At 43.3% G+C, this 25,343-nt stretch overlaps 1 protein-coding gene across 1 annotated transcript in view; it reads left to right on the top strand.

Moving 5' to 3' along the window:
• astn1 (astrotactin 1) overlaps positions 1–25,343 on the top strand; it is a 3,463,295-nt gene that overhangs the window by 1,179,161 nt on the left and 2,258,791 nt on the right. The window contains exon 4 of the mRNA XM_070888265.1: positions 15,378–15,527. Within this exon, the coding sequence (XP_070744366.1) occupies positions 15,378–15,527 (150 nt within the window). The remainder of the gene's footprint in view (positions 1–15,377; positions 15,528–25,343) is intronic.

A 25,343-nucleotide genomic window follows, 5' to 3' on the forward strand; every position in this document is an offset into this window, starting at 1 on the left:
TATACTCACTCTGGAGTTATACTAAATGGACTAAGGTCACTACAGTTCAAGTACAATACTTTGCCTCATGGAGTCATTATCAGAGCATCTAAAAGCATAATAACATCGAGCCATATAAGACGAAATTACAGCAGATAACCAAATACTTGGTCGAAGAGGTAGATTTTAAGGTGGGTCTTACATAAGAACATAAGAATTAGGAACAGGAATAGGCCATCTAGCCCCTCGAGCCTGCTCCGCCATTCAACAAGATCATGGCTGACCTGGCCGTGGACTCAGCTCCACTTACCCGCCCGCTCCCCATAACCCTTAATTCCCTTATTGGTTAAAAATCTATCTATCTGTGATTTGAATACATTCAATGAGCTAGCCTCACTGCTTCCTTGGGCAGAGAATTCCACAGATTCACAACCCTCTGGGAGAAGAAATTCCTTCTCAACTCGGTTTTAAATTGGCTCCCCCATATTTTGAGGCTGTGCCCCCTAGTTCTAGTCTCCCCGACCAGTGGAAACAACCTCTCTGCCTCGATCTTGTCTATCCCTTTCATTATTTTAAATGTTTCTATAAGATCACCCCTCATCCTTCTGAACTCCAACGAGTAAAGACCCAGTCTGCTCAATCTATCATCATAAGGTAACCCTCTCATCTCCGGAATCAGCCTACTGAATCGTCTCTGTACCCCCTCCAAAGCTAGTATATCCTTCCTTAAGTAAGGTGACCAAAACTGCACGCAGTACTCCAGATGCGGCCTCACCAATATCATATACAGTTGCAGCAGGACCTCCCTGCTTTTGTACTCCATCCTTCTCGCAATGAAGGCCAACATTCCATTCGCCTTCCTGATTACCTGCTGCACCTGCAAACTAACTTTTTGGGATTCATGCACAAGGACCCCCAGGTCCCTCTGCACCGCAGCATGTTGTAATTTCTCCCCATTCAAATAATATTCCCTTTTACTGTTTTTTTTTCCAAGGTGGATGACCTCACATTTGCCGACATTGTATTCCATCTGCCAAACCTTAGCCAATTTGCTTAACCAATCTAAATCTCTTTGCAGCCTCTCTGTGTCCTCTACACAACCCGCTTTCCCACTAATCTTTGTGTCATCTGCAAATTTTGTTACACTACACTCTGTCCCCTCTTCCAGGTCATCTATGTATATTGTAAACAATTGTGGTCCCAGCACCGATCCCTGTGGCACACCACTAACCACCGATTTCCAACCCGAAAAGGACCCATTTATCCCGACTCTCTGCTTTCTGTTTGCCAGCCAATTCTCGATCCATGCTAATACAATTCCTCTGACTTAGCGTATCTTTATCTTCTGCAGTAACCTTTTGTGTGGCACCTTATCGAATGCCTTTTGGAAATCTAAATACACCACATCCATCGGTATACCTCTATCCACCATGCTCGTTATATCCTCAAAGAATTCCAGTAAATTAGTTAAACATGATTTCCCCTTCATGAATCCATATTGCGTCTGCTTGATTGCACTATTCCTATCTAGATGTCCCGCTATTTCGTCCTTAATGATAGCTTCAAGCATTTTCCCCACTACAGATGTTAAACTAACCGGCCTATAGTTACCTGCCTTTTGTCTGCCCCCTTTTTTAAACAGAGGCGTTACATTAGCTGCTTTCCAATCCGCTGGTACCTCCCCAGAGTCCAGAGAATTTTGGTAGATTATAACGAATGCATCTGCTTTAACTTCCGCCATCTCTTTTAATACCCAGGGATGCATTTCATCTGGACCAGGGGACTTGTCTACCTTGAGTCCCATTAGCCTATCCAGCACTACCCCCCTAGTGATAGTGATTATCTCAAGGTCCTTCCTTCCCACAATCCTGTGACCAGCAATTTTTTGCATGGTGTTTGTGTCTTCCACTGTGAAGACCGAAGCAAAATAATTGTTTAAGGTCTCAGCCATTTCCACATTTCCCATTATTTAATCCCCTTTCTCATCTTCTGAGGGACCAACATTTACTTTAGTCACTCTTTTCCGTTTTATATATCGGTAAAAGCTTTTACTATCTGTTTTTATATTTTGCGCAAGTTTACTTTCGTAATCTATCTTTCCTTTCTTTATTGCTTTCTTCGTCATTCTTTACTGTCGTTTAAAATTTTCCCAATCTTCTAGTTTCCCACTACCCTTGGCCACCTTATACCGCATTGGTTTTTAATTTAATACTCTCCCTTATTTCCTTGGTTATCCACGGCTGGTTATCCCTTCTCTTACCACCCTTCTTTTTCACTGGAATATATTTTTGTTGAGCACTATGAAAGAGCTCCGTAAAAGTCCTCCACTGTTCCTCAATTGTGCCACCGTTTAGTCTGTGTTTCCAGTCTAATTTAGCCAACTCTGCCCTCATCCCACTGTAGTCCCCTTTGTTTAAGCATAGTACGCTCGTTTGAGACACAACTTCCTCACCCTCAATCTGTATTACAAATTCAACCATACTGTGATCACTCATTCCGAGAGGATCTTTTACTAGGAGATCATTTATTATTCCTGTCTCATTACACAGGACCAGATCTAAGATAGCTTGCTCCCTTGTAGGTTCTGTAACATACTGTTCAAAGAAACAATCCCGTATGCATTCTATGAATTCCTCTTCAAGGCTACCCCGTGCGATTTGATTTGACCAATCGATATATAGGTTAAAATCCCCTATGATTACTGCCGTTCCTTTTTCACATGCCTCCATTATTCCCTTGATTATTGCCCGCCCCACCATGAAGTTATTATTTGGGGGCTTATAAACTACACCCACCAGTGACTTTTTCCCCTTACTATCTCTAATCTCCACCCACAATGATTCAACATTTTGTTCATTAGGGCCAATATCGTCTCTCACAACTGCCCTGATATCATCCTTTATTAACAGAGCTACCCCACCTCCTTTCCCTTCTTGTCTATCCTTCCGAATTGTCAGATACCCCTGTATGTTTAATTCCCAGTCTTGGCCACCCTGCAACCACGTTTCTGTAATGGCCACCAAATCATACCCTTAAAGGAAAAAAGAGAGATGGAGAGGCAGAGAGCTTGAGGGAGGAAGTTCCAGAGCTTGGGTGTTGAAGGCAGGGCTGCCAATGGTTGAGCAGATATAATCAGGGATGCTCAAGAGGGCTGAATTTTAGGAGTGTAGACATCTCGGTTATGAGGCTGAAGGAGATTACAGAGATAGGGAGGGGCTAGGCCATGGAGGGATTTGAAAACAAGGATGAGAATTTTGAAATCATTTGAAATTTCTGGGGTAATTCATTGGCTGTAATGTGTTTTAGGACAGCCTGAGGATGTTAATTGGCAACTGTGGCTCAGTGGATAGCATGTTGGCCTTTGAGTGAGAAGATTGTGGGTTCAAGTCCCACTCTCGCAACTTGAGCACAAAACTCAAGGCTAAAACTCCAGGGGAGTGCTGCACTGTCGGAGGTGCAGTCTTTGCGATGGGACCTTAAATCGACGCCCGTCTACCCTCTCAGGTGGATGTCAAAGATCCTGTGACACTACTTCGAAGAAGAGCAAGGGAGTTCTCCCCGGTGTCCTGGCCAATATTTATCGCTCAATCAACATAAAAAAAACAAATTATCTGGTCATTATCACATTGCTGCTTTTTTGGGAGCTTGCTGTGCACAAATTGGCTGCTGTGTTTCTTTGATTACACTGGAAAAGTACTTCATTGGCTGGAAAGCTCATTGAGATGTCCGGTTGTCATGAAAGGCGCTATATAAATGCAAGTCTTTCTTTCTATATAAATGCAAATGTTTTCTCCATTTACTGATCACCTGGGATGCTGTTGCCCATTGCACCATTGAGGATATTAGATTTTGTAAAACTTTCTGAGAATGCAGTCAGAATGCATTATTCAAATAGAGCAGAATCCAGTACACCACAGATAGCTCAAGGGCAGTTTTAAGCCAAATGATTTTGCTTTGATCCTAATGTGAGCCTGGGGCTCCCAGTTTGCCACCCGAGCAAATAGCAACACCGTTATTTGCAGACATAGCTCAACCTTTAACCACATGTCACATCAGATATGATTGTGGCTGCAGCTATCCTGACTGATGAGTAGTCTCGGAGCATCTCTGTCAATCACCGTTTTCAAGAAAATCACTGCCAACAGCAATGGGATGATCATCTTTGTTTCCCAGTCATGCCATTAATGACAGGTTAATGTAAGGTGCGCGCACACTGCTCACTGGCCGGCATTTCAATGTACAAACCGCGCATGCGTGGTATTTTGAATGGCCCACACAGCTCCTTAAAGGAGCCACGCAGGGCCAAAATAAAATAACAGGGAACATAGGTTACAACTACTGAAATTCAACTGTTACCTTTTTAAGAAATTCTAACAGCCCGGAAGACATACACCTTGGAGAAGTAACGCCTGCACTGTTTAGTCCTGATTGACTTCAAGTCCTTGAACCAGAACTGGTTGTGAATAAATTTGGAAGCAATATTGGGTGTAATGTTTAACTTGGGCCTAAAATGGCGTCTGCCCAAAGCCACTTTTGGGAGGCCCAAACGTTTTTAAGATCCGGGCTTCATTTGAATTCAACTGAAGAGTTTTGTGCACCAGAAGACCGAAGAGAGACCAGAGGTCGCTCCTGTTGGGAGGGGTGCATGGGAGAAAGTTGGGAGGGGTGGGGGGGAGCAGTGCAACAATGGGTCAGCAGGAGGCTATCTTCCTCCGAGCCCAGAGGAGGACTCTTCTGGGCTTTACAAAAATTCCCTCCAAAAAAATCTTGCAGGTGATTTTTGGACCATTTCCAGTGGTCTGTTTAAAGCTGATCATGCCTGGTACAACTGGGCCAGCATGCATGGCATCCCTCCACCTATTAGTACATAAAAATGGCTGTTGGTGTCTTACAACCAGCATCGGACACCGATTTGCATATTTAAACAGACTCCCAGCTGTTTTGAGTGGAAGTGCTGGACGTCCATTTAAAGGCCTGCCTGACCAGTCTGTACATGGAACTAACAAGGGAATGAGAACATGGCTCCTTCTTACTTAAAGGCTGCTGTTAGCTATGTTTTCTGACCAAGCTGACTTTTCTGTTTCCTTTGTCTTGTTTCGAAACTCTTATTGCATTTATTTTCGTTTGCCATCAAGCATCTCTTTGATTTATCTGTAGGTAACTATGAATGGAACCTGAGGGATTAGATGTATTGATCTGTTGTCGACTCTTTGTCTGATTGAAGTCACCTTGCACTGATGGACTGTTCAATGAGTCACTATTAATTCACTGTTTTGTTTTTGCTCTCTGAGGTCTGATGATAACCCTGACATTCCCTTAAGTAACAACAGTGGCAGGGAATAAAGTAAATGAAGCCGTCTTATTCGCATTAAAATTCCCTGTCTCATCTTACCAAGCTCACAGCTGCAGTACCTGCAGATGGGAACATTTGACAAGAGCACTGAGGGAAAGATATTTCTTCAGAATATTGTTTTGTGTGTTTATTGTCACCTAGTTCTGATCTATGGAACAGAAATGACAATATCGCTTTAATAATGTATTGGGGAGGAGCTTGGATTTCGAGCTGTAGCTGGAAGTTAATTGGGATGGTTTAGAATTATTTACAAAAAGATGCCTTTGCTCCGGAGTGACGAGAAGTCTCCCCGAGTTTGTTTTCTTGGCAAGAAATCAATTTAGCATACGAGCAGAAACTTAGCAACTCTTGTAAAACTCAGCTCACTTTAAATGGAGAATGGACCCTTCCAATCCAACTTACAATTGGTAATGATAGGACTGTACCTCACTTCACACTAGCTATTTTCCAGTTGGTTAATCTCCATATTCTGCAAGGGTGCCACCAAGGTGCCAGCTATTGCACCTGCTGTAATGAGTAGCATTATTATTGTAAATCTAAAACAATATTATTCTAAATTAATTACTTTTGGATAGTGGCATATAGTTACTATTTCACTCTATACCCTCCTGTCTAATATAACATGCATTGCTGGATGCAGATTGACTCAGAAAAAATCAAAAGCAAAAAAACTTCTTTGTAACACACCCTCACTGCAACCATCCCTGTTACAAGATACATTGTTTATGGCTGATTTATGAATAGGGAAAATATATAACGTACCCTGCCTGTACCACTCAAAGATAACACCTGTTTTTCCTTTTACAGAGAGAATCTAAAGTATATTTTGCATATTTCATGGTCTGAATATGATAAATTACAGAATATGAGTGTAGCCGTGAGTGGCGTGACAGTACGTTTTGGGTTTTCCTAGTCAAGCCTGCCAGATTTCGGCTGGGAAAGACACGGCCCATCAAGGATGGAAGGGAAGCTCTCCATAAATGGAGAATAGCCACTCGAATTTTCCGTGGCTCACCCCATGACAACCCAGACCTGCCTGACCTAAGCCCAGCCTGTTGCATTTAGACAAAGCTGGAAGTGCATGGCTTGGTACTTTGTTGCCTGAGATCACGGGTTACCTTTTCCTTTGCAAACAAAAAACATGAAGATATAAAAAGGTTCGGGATTAATTCAAAATGGAATGTCTCTGAAGTGTGTGGAGACATTTGATTGTGATCATTTTTTCAGTTGCAGGCTATGTAGAAACCTCTTCACTTTTAACTCTATTGCTTGTGCTCTCAAAGTGGGATAATGAATAAAAGAATGGTGCGGGAAGGGTGTGTGGGTGTTGGGGTGGAAGGGATGGGTGTTGTTGAGATATCTGGTGCTGATTAACTGTCTCATTTATCTCTGTGTTCATTGTGTGGATAGGTGGAGGTGAGTCATGCTTTCAGCATGATGCCTGGTTTGCTGGGTAATTGTGTCTTTATTTACCTTGTCTAACCTGGTAAGGTCATTAAAACATTTTGGACACTGTATTGCTATGTGTGGGATGTTTGATATGGCACTGACTGCCTGTGCCACCTTCCTCCATTCTGTCTGCACCACCCTTTTCTGGGGTTCCATGTCTTGGGTTCCAAATAATCTTGCCCTTATCTCTGTCATTGAATCTTGGGGCATTGACATCCCTGATGCTAATCCACATTCTGCCGTTCACCTATCACTCTGCTCTTGCTCTGTTCCTGCCTCCTGAACACTTAGATAACCTTCTGGCCCTTTTTAATCCGGCTTCGCTTTATCACAGTGATGGCGAGCCATTCAGCAGAAGGATTGGTGCCTTTTAACCTGCCCTACCTTACCACATTAGGTGCCCCTCGGGCAAATACAGTTGGGTGTTTGCACAATTGCATGGATGAATGAAAGTCGCACGCACAGGGGCCGAAATTGCCCCCTCTTTAAGGTTCATTACCGCCCCTAAGAGGCGGTAAGGCCTTTCTGACTGGAGGCAGGCCCGTGTTCCTGCCCTGTCGGACAAACGTCGACACCTTACCGCCCGACGGAAACCCCTTTCCAAGCTGCGAGTGAAATGGCCTGGTGGGAGCGGAGCCGCCGCTGCTCAGTGCCAGCGATGGCTTTTCCCGGCGGGAAGTTGCCAGCTGTGGGGAGGAGCGTCCACCCTTAAAGGGGAGGGCACACCGCCGCGGCCGCCATTTTATTTTAATTGTCGGCCTGCCTTCCTCCCCGCTCCCAAAGTACTTCCGCCCCTCAGCCGTCCCAAACACCGCCCGCACAAATAAAAAAAGTTAGAAACCAGTTTCCCTCTATTCTCCGCCCGATGGATTCAGGTGGGGAATATTCATTTCATTAGAATTATCCGCCCCGTTGGGGCAGAGGGCAGTATCGGCCCCACCAAGTTTCCAAGGTACGAAGCAAAATCCAAACCAACTTGTCCAGCCTGATTTGGAATTTTAATCAGTTACATTTTTAAAATGTTCCTGATTGTAATACATCCTGTTAAGAAAGGAAACATCCTTTCAAGAACAGCACCAGGCCTAGCAAGCAACAGAGCATTAGTGATTTCATAGAAATTGAAGTCTGGTACCGGGAATCATTCGGCAGTCGATACACTGAGATTCCATTTATTTCAATAGTTGCTTAAGAATACAATATGACTGATTATTACAGATTATTTGCTGTCAGGATCAGGTCTTTGTTAAGTCTGGTGAGCAATATGCAACAGAGCGGAATAGCAAAGAGCTTGTCATAAAGTAATATTCTAAATCTGATTAGATGATTGTAAGAGAGTTGCGATGGAATGGTCTTTACATTGGTGTTAAAGGCCATTGATTATATAGGCCTGGTGCAATGTCAGTTAAAGAAATGGCAGATACGGGCCCCGGTTTCTGCAGAGAGGGAGGGGAGCAGAAGGCATTTCTGCAATCAGCAAACCCAGAAACGGATTTCTCTCCGGTGCTGCCGAATTTAGCAGCACGACCTGACTAACACTTTTTGTCTTCGTTTCCTAACCACAGCCAGCCAGATTCAGAGGCTGACTGACTGTCGGGCGGCTAGGCCTTCAACCACCAGGCCGCAGTTGGGGAGGGAGATCGGAAAGGCTGGGGCTGGAGAGATCGGAGGCTGGGGAGGTGGGAGGGAGGGGTTGGGGGTGGGTGTGGGGAGGGAGATCGGAGGTCAGTCATGGGGGAGATCGGGAAAGGGACTGGGGGGCGATCGGAAAGGCCGGGAATGGGGAGATCAGGGGGAGAGGAGATTGGAAAGGGGGTGTGGCGGGGATTGGAGGCCAGGTGGGAGTGGCTGTGAGGGGAGATCAGAAGGGCAGACAGGAGAAGGGAGCTTGGAAGGGTTGGGGGAGATCTGAGGCCATAGCCAGGGAGCACAGAGGAGGAAGGGTTCAGGGGCAAAATGTTCTATAAATAATAGTTCAAAAGCAAATGAAAGGGAAGAGAGTAGAGTAACAGTCAGAATTTGTGCTTACGGCACTACGGGAAAAGGGAAAATTAAAAGATGTAAAGGGATTAAACCAGGAGAGAGAAGTAAGATACATGTGGGTAAAACATTAGAGCTGAAGGACAGGTTAGGGTATGGGGCCCAAATAAGCGTTCTTTATACTAACGCAAGGTGTATAACAAAATAAATGAACTGTAGGTGCAAATTCAACTTGGAGGATTCGACATGGTAACCACTGAGACATGGCTGCAAGATGATCGGGACTGAGAACTAAATATACCAGGTTCTCGGGTCTACAGGGAAAATGGCAGAGGGGGAAGAGTTGCCTTCATGGTTAAGGATGAAATAACTTCAATGTTAAGGGAGGATATAACAAGAGGTAAGCAGCCATTGGAGATTTCAGGGGTAGTATTAAGAAATAGGAAAGGATTTAAGACTAGTGGGAGTTGTGTGTAGGCCCCCTGGTAGCAGCTGTGAAGTGGTAGATTATATAAATGCAGATAGAATGTTTCAAGATATTAAGGGGAACAGATAGGGTCGATAAAGAGAAACTATTTCCACTGTTTGGTGAGTTTAGGACTAGAGGCATAATCTAAAAATTGGAGCCAGTCCTTTCAGGACTGAATTGATGCTTGATCAATTGTTAATTTTTAAGGGATATGGGCCAAAGACAGGTATATGAAAATAGGGCACAGATCAGCCATGATCACATTGAATGACACAACAAGTTCGAGGGACTAAATGGCCTACTCCTGTTCCTATCTTCCCATGTTGGGTTTGGGTTTGAGATGTTTAACATTTTAACATCCCACCCGACCCAATCCCACCTGTCTTGAGGGGTTAAAATTCCCCCCCACAGTTTTTAGCACAACTGTTTTGGTGCGATATCCAACCATTTAATGCTTGTGTGCAGGTGGAAAATACAGTATTGGTCTCAAGTAAGATACATGGGTAATGTAATTTGAGATTTTAGTGGTTCTCTCTGAATCATTCTACTTTTGACCCGCTGATAATTACACAATATTATTAAATACTGCTTAATTAATTCCATCCAGGGTGATAATAGGATATGTTTGATTTATGGCTTGTAGAGTAATGAGATTATGGTTACTTTTGCAAATTTTCTGAATGGCTTAATTTTTGCATGCTTCATGTTGCTGATAAAATGAAAATCTAAAAAGTCTGAAGTTTCATTAAACTACACACATTTCTAAATTGTGATTTGAGATTAATTTCTCCTGTCTATTGTGGAAAAATACTAAAAACCCACCTCCTTGATGAGCAGACCACAAGAGTTCCCTTTATAACCGTCGTAAGTTTGAAGCTGCCAACTTAAAACCTATGCTGAATAAAGGCACTGGATATATCTATGTTGAAGGATTAGGCGTTTTCTCCACTTTTTAGACTCCATGGTGGTATCCAGCTTTCTGTATTTAAACACGGGGGGGCCCGGAATTTGCGGTCTGGATGACGGCGAACTGTCAGCGTTCGCCGCCATTCCGCTTTGAAACTGACTGCAACTTCGGGATTTGGTGCTTGCGCAGAAGCATGTGGAAATCCTGAAACTGTGGTCTGTCATTTACTGCTCTGACACAGGCTCCGCTGTGCCCCGCACTCTCCTCACCCTCCCCACCCCGCCCACAGAGCCGCCAACCAGTGTAATCATCCAAGTCAGGGAAACTGATGAAAACTTTGACCCTTCCACAGTAGTGCTGCTGTTAAATTCCCCACTAAAAGTTAGACCCAAAGGGATTAGGTGTATCTGGGGATCTAACAGTGTATTGGCCGCTAAACAAAGCTTAGGGCACTGAAAACCTTATTCTAATTTTGTGCAGTGTCACATTTAATCATTTTAATAAAAAATTAACATTGTTAAGAAACTTTTAAGAAAAACTTTCTTTTCTTATGTTTGTTCAACTTTATTTCAGCTTCGCCATTTCCCAGTGCGAGAGTCCCAATCTTTGTTTTGCTCTCTCTAACATTTTTTAAAAGTTAGAATTTTAAGAGCTCACTCACTTCCTTGTTCGTTGTCTGAGAATTCTACATTTTGCTTAGACATCCTGTTGACATCACAGCAGTTTGCACTAGAGGATTCCCATTAAACTCCGTTGATAATGTGGGAAAATGTGAGGTTATCGACTTTGGTAGGAAAAATAAAAAAGCAAGTTATTATTTAAATAGGAAGCATTTACAAAATGCTGTAGTACAGAGGAATTTGGGGGTTCTTGTACATGAAATGCACACAGTTAGCATGCAGGTACATCAATTAATCAGGAAAGCAAATGGAATGCTGGCCTTTATTGCAAGGTGGATGGAGTATAAAAGTAGGGAAGTCCTGCTCCAACTGTACAGGGCATTGGTAAGACACACCTGGCGTGCTGCATACAGTTTTAGTCTCCTTATTTAAGAAAGGATATACTTGCATTGGAGGCAGTTCAGAGAAGCTTCACGAGGTTGATTCCTGAGATGAAAGGGTTGTCATATGGAGAAAGGTTGAGCAGGTTGGGTCTATACTCGTTGGAGTTTAGAAGAATGAGAGGTGATCTTATTGAAACTTATAAGATTCTGAGGGGCCTTGAGTGGGTAGATGCAGAGAGGATGTTTTCCCTTATGGGGGAATCTATAACTAGGAGGCATAGTTTCAGAATAAAGGGTCGCCCATTTAAAACAGAAATTAGGAGGAATTTATTTTCTCAGTGGGTTGTGAATCTTTGGAATTCGCTGCCCCAGAGAGCTATGGAGGCTGGGTCATTGAATATATTTAAGGTGGAGATAAGACAGACTTTTGAATGATAAGGAAGTCAAGGATAATGGAGAGCGGGTGGGAAATGTAGTTGAGGCCAGGATCAGATCAGCCTTGATCTTATTGAATGGTGAGCAGGCTTGAGGGGACAAATGGCCTCCTCCTGTTCCTATTTCTTTTATTCTTATGTTCTCAATAAGGTCACCCCTCAGCCTCCTCTGTTCTAAGGAAAACAAACCCAGCCTATCATGTGCTCAGTGTGGAGACACTTGTTGCGACAATGTGCCTCCAGTTACTGAGTCCAAATGATGGTGAACAACAGCGGTCCCAGCACGGATCCCTGCGAGACACCACATCTCACTTTCTGACTTGCGGTCCCAGCACGGAAATCTGCGAGACACCACATCTCACTTTCTGCCAGTCAGAGAAACTCCCTTTAACTTTCCCCCTCTGATTCCTGTTTTGTAGCAATCTTTGCAACCATTTTGCTGCCTGGACCTTGACTCCATGCAGTCCAATCTTGGTCATCCTGTCGATCGTACACACTGCAGACACAGTACACCAGTGATGAAGCAGGTGGACATTGAATCCTGTGGCAGGGTGCTGATGAAGAGGATTTCTCTGTCCGTGTGTTTAGAGGCATTGCCAGTGATGATTTTCAACTCTTTCTACCTTTTAAAAACTTTTATTGTCAGCTTTTTTAACTCTTTAACAGCCTCTCAGATACGACACACAAAAAACAAAGCTACTAGAGCTTCCCTTTGAACACCAGACCTGAACTCGAGTTGAAAGCACAGTTCGAAAACATTTAGCGACTAAACCAGGCTGGGGTGGTCAGACCAGAGATGGATGTACATAATGGAAAAATGGCAGCCAGTGTACTTCGCACCATGATTGAGTGCCCGCCATTAAGGTTTCTGTATCTTTTCTTGATTCATTTTGCTCATTGGTCCTCCGGTCCCAATCTCGGATGACAAGAAAACAATTTTGTTTCACCAATTGGGGCTTTCAAAGGCGGAGTCTGTACCCAAAATCCCCCACGCAGCAGGAAATGTCCCACCAATGACAAGAGGAGCCCAGTGCGCAGGCACACTGAGCTGTGCTGTGAGCATGCACAGTGCCGTGAGCATGCGCAGTGGAGATGGGCTGAGGCGGAAGAGACGGTTCCGTGAGGCGGAAGAGATGGTTCCATGAAGTGGTAGGAGCTTGTGGGCTCCCGGGAGGGATTGCACCCCTGGATGGGCTGGGCAGCTTCTTAAATACCTCGTGAAGACCTTAGGATTTTAATATTTTAATATTCAAAAGGGAGTTAGATGTGGCCCTTACGCCTAAAGGGATCAAGCGGTATGGAGAAAAAGCAGGAATGGGGTACTGAAGTTGGATGATCAGCCATGATCATATTGAATGGTGGTGGAGGTTCGAAGGGCCGAATGGCCTACTCCTGCACCTGTTTTCTATGTTTCCATGTTTCTATAAGAACTACGCATTTAAAACCCAAACTTCTCGACACAAAGATCTGGAGATCGCTGTGCGAAGCTTACTGCGGGGCCAACACCAAACACAGAAAAGAATCGTGATTCCTGCATAGAAACATAGAAAATAGGTGCAGGAGTAGGCCATTGGGCCCTTCGAGCCTGCACCACCATTCAATAAGATCATGGCTGATCCATCACCTCAGTAACCCTTTCCTGCTTTCTCTCCATACCCCTTGATCCCTTTAGCCGTAAGGGCCATGTTTAACTCCCTCTTGAATATATCCAATGAACTGGCATCAACAACTCTCTGTGGTAGAGAATGCCACAGGATAACAACTCTCTGGGTGAAGAAGTTTATCTTCATCTCAGTCCTGAATGGCTTACTCCTTATCCTTAGACTGTGTCCACTGGTTCTGGACTTCCCCAACATCGGGAACATTCTTCCTGCATCTAACCTATCTAGTCCCGTCAGTATTTTATATGTTTCTATGAGATCCCCACTCATTCTTCTAAACTCCAGTGAATACAGGCCCAGTCGATCCAGTCTCTCCTCATATGTCAGTCCTGCCATCCCAGGAATCAGTCTGGTGAACTTCCTTAGTGAAGACAGAACCAAAGTATTTGTTCAATTGGTTTGCCATTTCTTTGTTCCCCCTTATAAATTCAGCTGATTCTGACTGCAAGGGACCTACGTTTGTTTTCACTAATCCTTTTCTCTTCACATATCTATAAAAGCTTTTGCAGTCAGTTTTTATGTTCCCAGCAAGCTTCCTCTCATACTCTATTTTCCCCCTCCTAATTAAACCCTTTGTCCTCCTCTGCTGAATTCAAAATTTCTCCCAGTCCTCAGGTTTGCTGCTTTTTCTCTCCAATTTATATGCCTCTTCCTTGGATTTAACACTATCCTTAATTTCCCTTGTTAGCCACGGTTGAGCCACCTTCCCCGTTTTATTTTTACTCCAGACCGGGCTATACAATTGTTGAAGTTCATCCATGTGATCTTTAAATATTTGCCATTGCCTATCCACCATCAACCCTTTAAGTATCATTCGCCAGTTCCAGTGTGACACTTTTCCCCAAAATATCCTTGCCTCCTGGTTTAACATGCTTTGAGTCCCATAATATTGCCATTTTTTGTTGCGGATTACTATTTTTTTTCCACACGACATTCTTAACCATGAGAGAGAGACACACATGCAAACTTTTTGTTCTCTTTAGCTGGGATGACTCACATTCCAGAAGGGAAGGAAAGGGAGAGAATCCAGGTCAACTCCTGGCGACTCCCAGTTAAATGGAGGAAAGCTGAACTTCAACAGTGGTCCCAAAAGTGAAAGTCCTGGACCAGTCAGTCCATTTGCTGAGAGAGTAGACCTACGTGTCTTTAGCAGTTGGGTTAGATTTCCACCCAGTGGTTGACATGAACTTTATGGAAGTTGCAAGTTTATTACATTGAATGTCATTAAGTGCGCTTGTATTATTGAGGATATCTTTAGCATACTGTGAAAGGTACTATGTCGTTTAATATGTCCAAAATACTGCCTATTTGATTCGCAATTATAATTTGTGTATAAAAAAAACCATTTAGTAATGTTGATCTGATTGCAAACGATTGGCTAAAGAACCAGAGGTGACATGAGGAAGAACTTTTTTACACAATGAGTGGTTCAGATTTAGAGTGCACTCTCTGATAGGGTGGTGGATACAGATTCAACAGTAGCCTTCAGAAGGGAATTGGATAAATACTTGAAGGAGAAACAATTGCAGGGATATGGATAAAGAGCACGGGGCAGTGGCACTAACTTGAATGATCTTCGAAAGAGCCGGCACAGACGCGATGATCCGAATGGCTTCCTTGTGCTGTACTATTCTGTGATTCTATTTGATATGGCCTTATTTGTGAGCTAAGGTCAGATAAATTGCTACGGCTTGGCTCTTTTGAAACGCTCACGTGTTTTTAAGCCTTTTAGATGCTATTACTAGAGTCCACGGAGTTCTCTAAGCAAGTCATCAGAGTTCAAGTTACAGAGCCTAGAGGATATCACTTGAGTTTCAGTTTGTGAACCTATAGTGTTGGTTGGAGATTAGTTTCTATAATCTGCAGCTAATATTTCTGGCTTATCTATTTTAGAACCTGCAAATTCCATTCCTGAGATCTGGTTCTAGAACTTGAGACTGATGGCAATGGCATTATGGATTCTAATATCCATAGATGATCGAAGTAGATCTCGCGTCCTATAACTTGCTTGAGATTAAGATTATAAAACCTATCGGGAATAGCAGTGAAGTTTGGATGACAGACCTTTTTTTATTTGATGGAGAAAAAAGGTTCAGATTGTAAAATCACAGTTTGTGTGTTTACATTGTTCTTTTGTCCCAACAGGAAGTGATACCACCAAGCTGTCGCTCATGAACAAGTACAAAGAGAACTTCTTAGCGACCAGCCCTGTGGACATCAGCCACCAGCAGACAGCTCTGCTTCCTCGCAGTGCTTCCGGTGGACAGCGGAAGCGTTTCACAAGTAAATCCAGAGGTCAGTCATTCACTGTACTCACTAATATTGGTCTTGGGAGAAAAACTTGGCTGTTTTCTCCATGGATTATCCAAATAATTTTTTTTCGACTAAAATCATGAAAATGTGTGAATAGAGAAAAACACCTTCAACCCATCCAACATACTGTCGTCAGACTGTAATTCAAGACACAATCTGACCATGTTTTATTTACATAAGAATATTTAATTTAAGCTCATTCTTCCACGATCGGAATGCTCCTAAAATGGTATCATGCAGTATTTTGCAAGTCATTACTAATTATTCCAAGCATTTAGATAGCTAGATAGAACTTGCATTTATAGCGTGCCTTTCACAACATAAGAACGTCCCAAAGTGTTTTACAGCCAATGAAGTACTTTTGAAGTGTAGACACTGTTGTAATGTAGTGAAATGTGGCAGCCAGTTTGCACACAGCAAGGTTCCACAAACAGCAATGAGAAATCTGACTGGATAATCTGTTTCAATGATGTCGGTTGATGGATAAGTATTGGCCAGGATAGTGCTATGGGATCTTTTACGTTTACCTGAGTGGGACTTGGTTTAATACCCAATCCGAAAGTTGACAACTGCAAAGTGCAGCACTCTCTCAGTACTGCTCTGAAATGTCAGCGTAGATTATGTTTTTGCCTTTGGAATGGGGCTTGGACCTATGACCTTCTGGCTCAGATGTGAGACTGAGTCATGGCTAAAATCCCATTTGGTACCCTTTGGGTGGTGAAGTTCTTCCAAAAGGTTATTATTCAAATTTACATATCACACTTTTGAATTTATGTCCTCTGCTCTGATTCCCCTATATACATTCAAGTAATATTCTTGATTTACCTTTTCTAATATTTTAATCCTCAATTAGGCACCCTTCCATAATGAAGTAACACCTTTGTAGACTGTAGCCCTTGATATTTTTTAATCTTTCATCCCTGCCGATCCTTACTCTGGAGATCAGTCCTGTAGCTCTTTATCTCATTGATTTGGATTTGGACATAAGGGCACTATATCAAAGTTTGCCGATGACACAAAAGTAGGGGGTTCGGCAAACAATAACGAGGACTGTAAAATACTTCAGGGCCACATATGTTCGTAGACTGGATAAACACGTGACCGATGCTATTCAATGTGAAGAAATGTGAGATGATAGGTTTTGGAAGGAAAAGCAAAGAATGGAAGTATATTCAACAGAAAGATGCCATCGGGTTTAGAGAACAGAGAGACAAAGGAGTTCAAATACATAATTCCCTGAAAGTGTGAGCGCTAGTCAATAAAACCAGATGAAAAGGCAACCGAAACGTTGGGTTTTATATATTATATATGGAGTAGAAGAACAAAGAAGTTATGATAAATGTTTACAAAGCATAGATTAGATCAGAGTTTAGGGAATTCTATTATAGAAAGGATATTAAAGCCATAGAGTTCATCCAGCAAGGATTCACCAGCTGAGAAATTATAGTTATGAAATGAGATTTGAGAAAGTGGAACTATTTACACTGCAGCAGAGAAGGCTGAGGAGATTTAACAAGATGCTTTTAAAATTATGAAGGGTTTTGAGAGGGTGAATCAGAAAGAATATTTAGTCTGGTTGTCGAGTCAATGCTAAGTGTGATAAATTTAAAATGGTCACTGAGCGTGTGGATGGAGATAGTGCTTTATGCAGAAAGTTGGCAAAGCGTAAAAACCTTTGCCACACAGAGAAGGTGAGAAGAGTTCATTGTATCTTTTTAAGAGAAGAGTAGATAAACATTTGGAATAATAGAGGGAAAGAGCAGGGCAGTGATATTAGTTACTTTAGCAAAGAGCTGGTACAGACATGATGGACCAAACGACCTACTTCTGGGCTGTAAACTTCTATAGTTCTCCCCAATCCACATGCATGCTATTTTACGATAGAATTGAACACAACACTAGTTATATTAAAAACCTTTAACATCACCTCTGTATAACCCAGAATTTAATTTTTTTAATTAATTTGTGCGGAAATCAAAAGCGCTCGGTCTACCAAAACTTTCAAGTACCTTTCAAACTCCAACTCTTGTCATTTGAATTTTTCAAAACCCATACTTAGGTACTTGTACTCTCTGCTGATTCAGGAATTGATCCAAGTTTATTTTAAATGCTTATTATACACAGTAGAATCTGAATGGCTCTTCTTGATGGCTTAGAAAGATAACTGAGAGGGCAAAACGTTTAGCTAAGAGTTATAAGAAGAATAATAAAGAGGAAAAAAAAGACTGACTTGCATTTATATAGCGCCTTTCTCGACCACTGGACATCCCAAAGTGCTTTACAGCCAATGAAGTACTTTTGGAGTGTAGTCACTGTTGAAATGTAGGAAATGGGCAAGGGAGACCAGCCTGGATGACAAGGAAGGTTATGAAAGCTATTATGATTAAGCAAGAACATCCCAATACTATAAATTGTCTGAAACAGTAGTAAACATCATGATAAAGCAAAGCTCAGTGCACAGAATTGTTGGAAGTGCTAAACATGTATATAAATATAGAATTGTTTGTGAAATTTAAAGAATAAAGCAAGAAATGTTTCAAGTGCATTGGCAGAATAGGAAAAATAGCACAAGGGGATAAGATACTGTGGTTTCTAAAACTTCTGGATGTAGTTCAAAAATTAAATGTGTTCTTTAGTTTATTTTTTGAAAAAGGGACAGTAAAGGTGCAGCAGCGAATTATGTGTTCCAAGACCCAGGGTTAATATTCAGTTGATGGCTGGATGCCTGAACAAGATGCAAATAAATAAAGCACATGGGCTGAATTGACCGATTAGCCTGACATCAGCAGTAGGGAAAATACTATAATCTATTATTAAGGACCATGGTAACAAGGCACTTAGAAAATACTAATAAGATTGGGCAGAGTTAACATGAATTTATGAAAGGGAAATCATGTTTGACAAATCTGTTTTTTTTGAGGTTGTATCTAGCAGAATATAGAAAAGGGGGAACCAGCAGATGTGGTGTATTTGGATTTTTAGAAGGCATTCGATAAGGTGCTACACAAGAGGTTACTAAACAAAATTAGGACTCATGGGATTGGGAGTAATATATTAGCATGGATTGTGGATTGGTTAAGGGACAGAAAACAGAGTAGGAATAAACGGGTCATTTTTGGATTGGCAGGCTGCAGCTAGTGGGGTACCACAAGGATCGGTGCTTGGGCTCCAACTGTTCACAATCTAGATCAATGGTTTCAAGGGGATATACAGAGGCTAAGTGAGTGGGCAAGATCATGGAAATTGGAATATAATGTGGAAAATGTGAAGTTATCCACTTTGGTTAGAAAAATAGAAAAGCAGAGTATTTTTTAAATGATGAGAGATTGGGAAATGTTGATGTTCAGAGGGGCTTGGGTGTCCTTGTACATGAATCACTGAAAGTTAACATGCAGGTACAGCAAGCAATTAGAAAAGCAAATGATATGTAGGCCTTTGTTACAAGAGGATCTGAGTATAAGAGTAAATATGTCTTAATGCAATTACATAAGGCCCTGGTGAGACCAGACCTGGAGTATTGTGTACAGGTTTGGTCTCCTTACCTAAGGAAGGATATATTTTCCAAAGAGGGAGTGCAACAATGGTTCACCAGACTAATTCCTGGGATGGGGGGATTTTCCTATGAGGAGAGATTGAGTAGACTAGACCTATATTCTCTGGAGAAAGAAGAATGAGAGGTGATCTTATTGAAAAATATAAAATTCTTACAGGACTTGACAGGGTAGACTGGGAAGTCTAGAACTGAAATTTAGGACTGAGATGAGGAGAAATTTCTTTGCTCAGAGCTGGTTAATCTTTGGAATTGTCTACCCAAAAGGTTGTGGAGGCTCAGCTGTTGAGCATATTTAAGACAGTGATCGATAGATTTTGTATATTCGGGGAAATCAAGGGACATGGGGACAGTGCAGGAAAGTGGAGTTGCGTTTGAAGATCAGCCATGATCTTATTGAATGGTGGAGCAGGTTCGAAGGGGCCTAATGGCCTACTCCTTTTGCTATTTCTTATGATCTTCAGTTCTTATGAACTAAGCATTTTTAGAGAACTCGAAGAAATACTTGCAGAACCACAATGATTAGGGATTTATGCTAATTACTTATGCTAATTTTAGCTTATGGTTTCCTTGCTTAATCAGATCAACTACTTCAGTTTTGCTTCTTTCGCACAACATATCTCTCTAAATCAACCTTATTAGTTCTCTCTCTCAGTTAAAAGGCTTGAATTACATTTACCCCTTAAATTTATCCTATCTCTCCCATTGAGAATAGATTTAGCTTCCACGGTCTTTCTTGATTTAAAACCTGGAATAATCTTTGTTGCCCTTCACTGAATCCTTTCTGCTGCCTCTAAAGCTTGAGTATTGACCACAACTGGACAGAGAACTGTTTATCTGATATCATTAGCGATTTATAAAGTGCCAGAAATACATTGGCCAATAGTCAAAACATTTACTTCTACTTCCAATCATTTTTAGTTGCTTTTTAAATTGCTGCCCTAAGCAATGATGACTTTCAATGTCTGGTCGGTTCTCCACCCAAATATTTTAACAGACTCAATTATACTCTTTATTTGCAATTGTAATTACTGCTTTTTGCACCAGTGTGCTCAGTGCTAAATCCTGTATCGTTCACTTTCAGTTGAAATCAATTTGTTCCTCTTTTATGCAAGTCTGATACATTGATGCTGATAATAATGTCTCCATGAAATATACTAGCATTATAAAATCCAGTGAATTAGCTCAAAAGTTGCACCTTTGACTGTAATTAATTGTATAAATTGCATTGCCCCTCTCCTTTCAGTAGTAAATATCTTTGTAAATATGTGACCTGTGCATTATATTTTATGGTAATGATGGTACATCTCTTGTGCTTAGCCCGATGCCCGCAGTACAGTTTCTGGTGATTACTGTGGTCTTGCACTAAACATAATAGTAGTTTACTGATAGCTGTCACCATGGATTTGCAGGAAATCACAACATAGCTTCATATGTAGAAGACCTCCTCAACCTTTCCTCAGAAGTCAACCCACTCATCTCCGGAATCAACCTGGTGGTCCCGAAGAAACGAACACTTCGGCTCAGAGGCCAAGATGCGCAGCCCAGCGCAAAGACCCACGTATCCCTGGAGCTTACGCGTATCATAGGATTACGTGGTCCTGGTAGTATTCTCATTTAAAGTAACACGAGCTCCAAGCTTCCATTACTATCAATGAGAATACCCCTAAAAACAGCAAAAAACACCTACATAAATAAAAAGAACTCTTCACTTTTTTATAAAAGTAATAGAAATTAAATTAAATTCAATGTTTTATAAAAAAAAAATGTTTTTTTGAAATTAAACATAAACTTTTAATAGCGTTAAACATAAACTTAGCTTCATAGGCAGGGTTTTTAATATAAAACTAAGTAATATTTATTTTTTGTATCTTTTAAAACTCTTACACTGGCAAAAGCAGGCCATATACCTGCTTTTACCAGGCATATGAGTTTGAAGCACTTTCGCAGGGCAAGAGTTGCGCAAATAGCTCAAATCTCCACCCACGAAGGTCCTTCTCCCGGGGAGGCATGCGATCTGACATTTTGACAAATCACAAGTGCCGGGTTTAGGCGCATACGCTTCGTGTGCCTGTACCCGGAACTTGCGAAGCTTCTTTGAGCGCGTGTGCATCTCGTACACACCCGGAGAGGCCGCAATGTAAAGCACATTGTTTAAAAAATAAATGCTGACAAAAGGTCATTGACCTGGACCGTTAACTCTTTCTCTCTCCAGAGCTGGTGCCTGACCTGCTGAGTGTTTCTAGCATTTTCTGTTTTTATTTCTGAGGAAATTGTTTTGGGTTTACTTTTTGATGCTGCTCATTATTTTGTATAACTCTAAAATGTCTCTCTTCATAGTTGAATAGACCAAGCATATTGTTTTTCGTGGCTCTTCTCTTGGACACTAGACTCAGTTTTGTTGTACTCCTCTGCATTACTTTGAGAGCACTTGGGCAACCCTCACCTTTATTTTTGTGATCAGAACTGTACACAGATTACAAATGCAATCTAGGGCAGTATACAGTTTCAGCGTGACTTCTGGGAATTTGAACTCCGCTAATTTGGCAATGAAACTTGGTATCCTATTTGCGTTGTTTATTGTTGCCTCACATTTTTAGATATGGTAAGGCAACGAGTCGATGAACACTCCCTCGTGTAGTCCCCTTGACAACTTCTAGCCTACCAATGGAATACATACGCCGTCCCCTTTTTACATTCAATATGCAATACGTTGTATTTGTCGGTATTAACCTTAATTTGGCAATCAGCCAAATCTAAATCATGTAAATCTTTCTTTGTGACATTTTGGATGCCTTCTGTTGAGTCCACAGTACCCGCTGGACTAATGTCATCTGTGAATGTATTTACCTTCAGCAGATGCTGTGATGGTCAGTGAAAGAGGGAAGGTAAGGTGTGGAACTGTTAGTGAATGGGGAATTGGGGTTGGGTTTACTGCTATCGCGGATGGATGAGTTCTTCACGGACAGCCCCGGCAGAAGTCGGCTGCCTAAGTTGCCTCCTCCCTCCCTCCCTCCACCTGTTCCTCAGCTGCTTGCCGTGTAGCTGGTGGAGAAGGCTGTGCCTTCATGATGATGAGGTTGTGCAACATGCAGCAGACCACCACGAATATTGACACCTGTTCTGCCAAATGCTGCAAGGCTCCTCCAGAGTTGTCCAAGCAGAGGAAGCATTGTTTCAGCAAGCCAGTGGTCTGCCCTATCACATTTCGTGTGGCTGCATGGCTGTTACTTATTGCAGGCTACCCACGTGTGCGTGAGTTGCGCACTGCAGTCCTGAACCGTGTCATCAGTGAATAGTCCTTGTCGCCCATTCGCCACCCACTGCTGGCTCAAATACAAATGGCACAGCGGACTGCTGAAGAAGAAGGCATCATGACTGCTGCCAGGATATCAGATATTGCGCTGCATGGTTCGTTGTCTATGGTCGTGCACCAGCTGGACATGGAGAAAATGGAATCCTATTTGGTTGCGCTACATGTCAGAGTTGATATGCCGCGCCTGCAAAGCGATGTGCGTGCAGTAAACGGCACCCTGCAGCATGGGGAAGTGGCGTGCTCGCTCTGCCTGCTGGTCTCTGGCAAGAGAGAATGAAATGTAGTCCGCTCTCTCGGAATACAGCTTCTCAGTGGCCTCCCTTACGCAACAATGGAAGGCAAACTGTGATGTGTTACAAATATCCCCAGCTCCAGCTTGGAAGGAGCCCGATGCATAAAAGTTCATGGTCAAGATCACTTTCGCAGCCACTGGCAATGCTATCCACTCCCTGCTGTGAGAATGCAGCTGTGGCTGCAGCAGGTGGCAGGTTTCAGTGAAGACGTCCTTACTGAAGTGTAGACGTCTCGTACACTGATCCTCGGTGAGATTGGAGAATTGCTCCCTGAATACCCTAGGCAGATATGACCTCCTGCTGAGAGCCCTTCTCTCTCGCCTACTCCTCCTCCCTCTTCCTGCAGGTTATCCTGCTCTGCGTGCCCTCTGTTCATTCTACAAGTCAAGCTGTATTTCAAGGGAATTGCCGAACAGTGCATTCATATCTGTCAGCAAATGGGTTGTGCAGAAGCCTTGAAGTCAGAAAAAAGTCCTTCAGTACCTGCCAGATCACTGCCTGTGGACTTTAGCAAATTTAACCAACTATAAAAAGCACCAAATACTTGGAGAATCATAACAACAGCTAGTAGAAATCAATCAGCAACTAACCTATTGGGAGGTAATGATCCCTTTATGCAGAAACCAAGCGCAGACCGCGGAAGGAGCGTGCGGCAAACCAGACTCACCACCCACCCTTTCCTTCAATGACTGTCTGTCCCACCTGTGACAGAGACTGTAATTCCCATATTGGACTGTTCACTCACCTGAGAACTCACTTTGAGAGTGGAAGCAAGTCTTCCTCAATTTCGAGGGACTGTCTATGATGAAATAACGCTGGTAGGGGGTCCTTCCTGCTGCTGGATACATGCTCAGCTGTGCAAGCTTAAGAGAAGGCGATAGCTGAAGCATTTAGCTCGAAAATGGTAGCACTGGCATCAAATCAGCGTTGCACACTGATTGAGGTCAGGAGCTGCCCACTCTGAATTACTTCTAGCATCACCAGTATAGCATCCAGCACCAGACTCGCACCAGAAGACCCACTTTTGGACCTCACTGGGCACTCGTAGCATTCGTAGTCACTAGTTCAAAACAACTTGATGTTCATCACACAAGAATGATCCCTTTATGCTGCCTTTTTTTAAATTAGATCATTTTCAAACTGGTTCTCAAGATATATCTTTATTGATTCCATTGGTTTCATAATTACTATGGCCGATGTTGCCCTTCTCAAAATAAGAATTACATTTACTGGTTTCCAGTCTGTGGATAACCCTCTAATATTCATGATGGGCCCAAATTTGATCAAAGCCAAGCTCCACCTGTTTTTCGGCGGTCCCCGGGAAGTACTTGATTTTTTACCGCCCGGTACCGCTGGGGCAGAGTGGGCGCAAGATTCATCCCGCTTTTCTTGGTGGGAGCGGGAGCAGAGTGCAGTGGGCGGGAGCGGAGTGCAGCGGGGGGGGTGGGGGAGCGGAGTGCAGCCGGGGAGCGGAGTGCAGCGGGGGGGGTGGGGGAGCGGAGTGCAGCCGGGGAATGGAGTGCAGCGGGTGGAAGTGGCGCAGGAGGCTTTCCTACTCAGGAATTATTGGCTCCCGAGTAGTGCGCACGCACGGGGCTGTCACGCTCTGCCCCCCGAGAGACACCGTCGAGAGGCTGGAGACAGCAGGCCTGAGATCGCTGTGGGGAGTGGGGAGAGATTGCTGTTCGCGGGGGGGGGGAAGAGAGATCGCTGTTGGGGGGTTGGGGGAAAGAGAATTGCTGTGCGGGTGGAGGGGGGAAGAGAGATTGCTGTGGGGAGGGGGAGAGATCTCACTGGGGGCAGCGGGGGGGAGAGAGATCACTGTCGGGGGGGTGGTGGAGGAGAGATCATTGTGGGGCGGGGGTGGGGAAGAGAGATTGCTGTGGGGGTGGGGGTGGAGAGAAATTGCTCTGGGGGTGGGGAGAAAAGAGAGATCACTGTGGGGGTGGGGGGGGGGGGGGAAGAGATTGCTGTGGGGGGAGGGGGGGAAGAGAGATTGCAGTGGGTGGAAGGGGTGGGGGGAGATCGTACTGGGCGGATAGGGGGAAAGAGAGATCGCTGTGGGGGTGGGGGGGGAGGAGAGAGATTGCTGTGGGGGTGGGGGGAAAGATTGCCCTGGGGGTGGGGAGAAAAGAGAGATCACTGTGGCGGGGGGGGGGGGGGGGGTGGGCGGGGGAGAGAGATCACTGTGGGTGCGGGGAAGAAAGATCGCTATGGGGGCGGGGGGAAAGAGACTGGGGGGTGAGAGAGACTGGGGAGGGGATGGGAGGGACTGGAGGATGAGAGAGACTAATAAAATTGTTATTATAGTTCATTAGACCATTTATATTATTGGCTAACACTAGAAAAGATTACAATCCATTTAAAAATACATCAAACTGTGGCGAATTATAATGATCTGTGTAATACCAAACAAACCTGTCAGATCTGTGTCCATACCGTCCACTTAACATCCAGTTAAAAGCATCTTCTCCAGGACGGTATGCAGTTCCAGCGGTATGTCGATGATATGTCATGAAACTTGCACATTTGGGTGGTATGTGGGTGGTTCTACATGGGCGAATGGTGTGCATACCGCCCAGCATTATATCACTCATGAATCTTCCGTCGGGCGTTATGTCGGCGGTATGTACTGTTTT

The sequence above is a fragment of the Pristiophorus japonicus genome, chromosome 8, assembly GCF_044704955.1.
Source record: "Pristiophorus japonicus isolate sPriJap1 chromosome 8, sPriJap1.hap1, whole genome shotgun sequence".
In the NCBI taxonomy this organism is placed as follows: domain Eukaryota; kingdom Metazoa; phylum Chordata; class Chondrichthyes; family Pristiophoridae; genus Pristiophorus; species Pristiophorus japonicus.